General features: G+C 36.4%; 1 protein-coding gene across 1 annotated transcript; it reads left to right on the top strand.

Moving 5' to 3' along the window:
• Positions 1-215: 215 nt before the first annotated feature.
• Positions 216-3,930, top strand: LOC141599875 (mannan endo-1,4-beta-mannosidase 2-like). The gene is made up of 5 exons (XM_074420003.1): positions 216-748; positions 2,458-2,655; positions 2,757-2,879; positions 2,977-3,185; positions 3,284-3,930. Exons 1-5 carry the CDS (start codon positions 365-367, stop codon positions 3,687-3,689), a joined length of 1,320 nt encoding a protein of 439 aa, XP_074276104.1. The 5' UTR covers positions 216-364; the 3' UTR covers positions 3,690-3,930.
• Positions 3,931-4,326: the final 396 nt, after the last annotated feature.

Genomic DNA, 4,326 nt, shown 5'->3' with positions numbered 1-4,326 from the left:
TGACGGCACATATCCGTCACTCTTGAGTGACGGATACCATTTTACCTCACAAAGTATCCACTTTTTCTCTCTCTGCAACACTATTCATGTGGTTCCCTTTCTCCACTAACCCATTTTGTTACCATTTTATCTCACAAAATATCCGCCACAAATGGTAACCCGTCACAAGGGAGACCAATTGATAAATAAAATGGGTGTGCAAAACTCAAGTCCTCACGTCGGACAAGCAACAACATAACCACTCCTTCGTTAATAAAAATACTCGTAACAACCCAAACATTTCAAAATCATATATATAAGTCTCAACTCTTGACATCAAAATTACAAAGCCTGCATCCCAAAATCACCAAAAAAATAAACCACCATGGCAACATCTCATGGTGTTATGAAAAAATTGTTTGCAAAAAAGGGAATGTTTTTCCCAATCGCCGGGTTCGCAATAATAATGACATTGATTTTCATGGCATTTGGTGGTAATTTGGGTGGGTTAAACAGGCAAAATTATAGCTTTGTAAAAGTAGTTGGGCATCAATTTATGTTGGATGGTAAACCATTTTACATAAATGGATGGAATTCTTATTGGTTAATGGATCATGCTGTTGATGAGATTAGTAGACCAAGGACTAAGGAGATGCTTCAACAAGGTTCTAAAATGGGTCTTACCGTTTGTAGAACTTGGGCTTTTAATGACGGCACTTACCATGCTTTGCAGCTTTCTCCTGGTCAATTCGACCAACAAACCTTTCAGGTACATTACCGTTACCCTTCTCATTTTTACTTTTAGTATTAGCTTTTTTCAAATTTATGCTTTTCCTTTTATTTTGATCTGAGTTGAGTGGGTTTATGTTTCTCGGTTAATCCATTTTCTGTCAATCCTCCGGTCTTAAATTGTGATTTAATTGAGTTCTAGTACAAATTTTAATTTACATAATACGATCAATATTTTAGTGAGAGACCGTATCTCTTACAAGTTTTTGTGAATTATTAATACCAAATAAAAACTTAGATTTAGACAGTTACAAAAGATTAATTGTTGAAATAAAATCCGTAGCTAGATAATATAAAACACCATGGTTTGCGGACAAAGTCGTATAAATAATTTTAAGCCGTCTTTAACGAAATTTAGCAAATTTGAAATTACTTATGGAGGTTACGGTAGGACCTTCCTGGTATGGTAGGGAAGACAAAGATCTTTGTTATTATCCCCACATACATCAGGTTACATGTGTTGCCTTCTTCACTTTAAAAAAAAAAAAAACTGTTGGTTTTAATGATTTAATGCAATGTTACTTGTAACTGATTGTAGAATTTGTTTTGTTTTTTAGTCGGTCTCCCTTCAGATGGGTCATTTTGGGTATAACAATAAGACGAGATTTTGTGACCATTTTGCTAGACCATTGTGGTTACAATATTGAATTTGTTTCAGACGGAATTAGCCGTCTGAAATAAAGAATTTGCGTATGGAAAAGTAGAAGCAAGTTTCAGACAAGGTCAAAGTTTAAAAGTGATTGTGATTGTGATGAGCCAATTGGTAGACTACTTGTATATTTCTAAAATATGATGTAAGAATGTAGCTGTTTGTCAGAGTTTGTGTAGTGAAAGTATATCGGAGAAACGTGGACTATTATTTGGTAGGTGTTGAAATTATTATTGGTCTTATTTATTTGCTATCAGGCTTATGTAAGCCTGAGATCTTACTTTTTATACTTTGACAAGGTGGTTAGTATAGTCTATACTCTATATAAGGTTGCTATCGATCGAGATGTATACTCTGATCAAATCAATGTTTGTTAGATAAATAGTAGTGTTAGGTGATTTGTATATTTTGCCATGTTGGCATTAGGTAGACATGACAAACTAATACAAAAATAAATAAATCTGAAATGATGTCCATCAAAACTGTCAAAGTAGTAAACCTGGTAAATGGGTTATCCAGTTTAGATTTAGATCATGCTAAATTTCAATACTATTTGGTTTAATGTTTTTTATATTTCTTATTTTGAAAGTAATAATTCAAAGTATCAATCCTGAATAAAGAATCAATGAGAAAACTCACAATATGGGGGTGTTTTAATGACAAATAGTTCACTCTTTAGTTCAAGTCAATCAGTTCGGTTGGTATTCGTTAAGGTGTATTGAGGTTCGAGTATGTCAAATTCCATTTAATTTGAGTCTTGATTCGGACTGAAATCAAATTTCAATACTATTTAAAATATCTCAGTCCGGTTGAACTATGATTGGCGATTATGTTAGCAAATAATCGTATCATGTCTCGTCCATAACAGGAATCTCGGCCTAGAACTAAGGGGTTCTAACTCCATAAGTTTGTGGAATTACACGATGTTGTAGCCGCCTTATTACAGTCATTGCGTTATAAATATAGCTGATACCGATTCAAATACAACCATGGTTATTGCATTATATATCAGTCTTACCCAAGATTTATGTAAACTGCAGGCACTGGATTATGTGATTTCGGAAGCCAGAAATAATGGAGTAAGGGTAATCTTAAGTTTAGTGAACAATCTGCATGCCTATGGTGGAAAAACACAGTATGTACAATGGGCATGGGACGAAGGCCTTGGCATAAGTTCCTCTAATGACTCTTTCTTCTATGATCCAACCACCCAGGGCTATTTCAAACATTTTGTCAAGGTATTCTACCTCTTTCTATCTATCTTTTGTGCATCATAAATTATGTAGTTCAATTTTATACGTAATGAGGTATGACTGCTACTTGTGTGAAACTTGTTCAGACTGTGCTTACGAGGAAGAATACCATCACTGGAATAGAGTACCGGGAAGATCCAATTATACTTGCTTGGGAGTTGATTAATGAACCACGGTGCACATCTGACCCTTCAGGAGACACCCTTCAAGTGAGTTGTTGAACCACCTTAGTGTATCATAATTTACAAGCTCCTTTTTTATATTGTTACCGTGTTCCTGAAATTTCATCTTGATATGGAAATGCAGGATTGGATCAAAGAGATGTCAGAGTATATTAAAACAATCGATGAGAAGCACCTGGTGACAATAGGCCTAGAAGGATTCTATGATTCAAATAGTCCCAAGTCAGCTGATAACCCAACTAAATTTGAAGGTTCACTTGGCACTGATTTTATTCGCAACAACCATATACCTACTATTGATTTCGCTTCATTTCATATGTACCCTGACAAGTGGTAAGTGACTATTTATCTTCTTATATGTATTTACTCTATTAGTCGCCCGCTGTTATGAATTTACGTGAGCTTATTATACGTTTATACCTGGGACACAGGGTTCATAAAAATCTTGATGAAAAACTGGAATTTGCCAAAAAGTGGATATCATCTCACTTTGAAGATGGTGAAAAACAACTCAAGAAGCCAGTCATTCTGTCTGAATTCGGACTGTCAGGCCATACGGAGGGATTTGAACCTGGTCATCGCGATAAGCTAATCAAAATTGTGGATGAAATTACATACAAGTCTGCCAAAAGCAATGGGGCTGGTGCTGGTTCTTTCATGTGGCAGTTCATGGTAAAAGGAATGGAGGAATATAATGATGATTTCGGAGTGATCCCATGGGAACTGGAATCCACTTACAGTGTAATGGTCGAGCAGTCATGCAGGTTGGCTCGTCTACGTGGATCGTCTTCCTTGAAGGGCAGTCTGATAGATATGTGTCGTCGAAGTGAGCAATGATATCATTTCCGGGAGAGTGTTATGGACCTCAATCTTCTTACAAAACTTATTTTTGTAACTGTATTGAAAAGAAACGGTAAACGGTATTAACTGTATTGTTTAGATATAAGACAGCCCGTTTTAATTTATTTTTATTTTGCAAATTGTTTTAGTTAAAGTTGTACATTAGATTGATTTGTTTGTTATGTAGCCTTGTTTGAATAACCATAGTATATGTTGGATAAGATTTTTTGGAGGGTAATTTTATTTGTTTGGTTAGCAAAAAAAGGCGGAGGGATTCAGAGTGAGAAAAAATAGATAGTTAGTACTAGGGGTGATAACGAGCCGAGTTAAACTGGCAACTCGGGCTCAAGGAAAAAAAACTCGATCAAAAAGCATGAGGCGTAGAAGCACAAAAACTCCTTCTCGCCCCTCAAAACACCAATTCTGGTGGTTTTGGGTGGGGTCAATGGTATAAAGCGCATCACCGGCGAAGAGTATGAGCGGGACCTATTGTCGGAAATGGGGCAATAAAGTAGTGTCGGTTGTGGTCGTGTGAGTGAGTGGTGTCATCATTTGTTGTGGTGGTAGGGGTGGGGCATATAGCGGTGGTTATGGCGTAATTGGCGTTGTTCGAGTGAGGAGGGGTAAGGTAAGG

The sequence above is a fragment of the Silene latifolia genome, chromosome 9, assembly GCF_048544455.1.
Source record: "Silene latifolia isolate original U9 population chromosome 9, ASM4854445v1, whole genome shotgun sequence".
Taxonomy (NCBI): Eukaryota; Viridiplantae; Streptophyta; class Magnoliopsida; order Caryophyllales; family Caryophyllaceae; genus Silene; species Silene latifolia.
The sequence above is the reverse complement of the archived record's forward strand: the minus strand, read 5'-3'. Positions and strand labels throughout refer to the sequence as shown.

Coding starts and splice junctions, on each gene's coding strand:
- LOC141599875 (XM_074420003.1), top strand. CDS start 365: ATGGCAACATCTCATGGTGTTATGAAAAAATTGTTTGCAAAAAAGGGA. Junction 749..2,457: donor TCGACCAACAAACCTTTCAG/GTACATTACCGT, acceptor TGTAAACTGCAG/GCACTGGATTATGTGATTTC. Junction 2,880..2,976: donor CTTCAGGAGACACCCTTCAA/GTGAGTTGTTGA, acceptor ATGGAAATGCAG/GATTGGATCAAAGAGATGTC.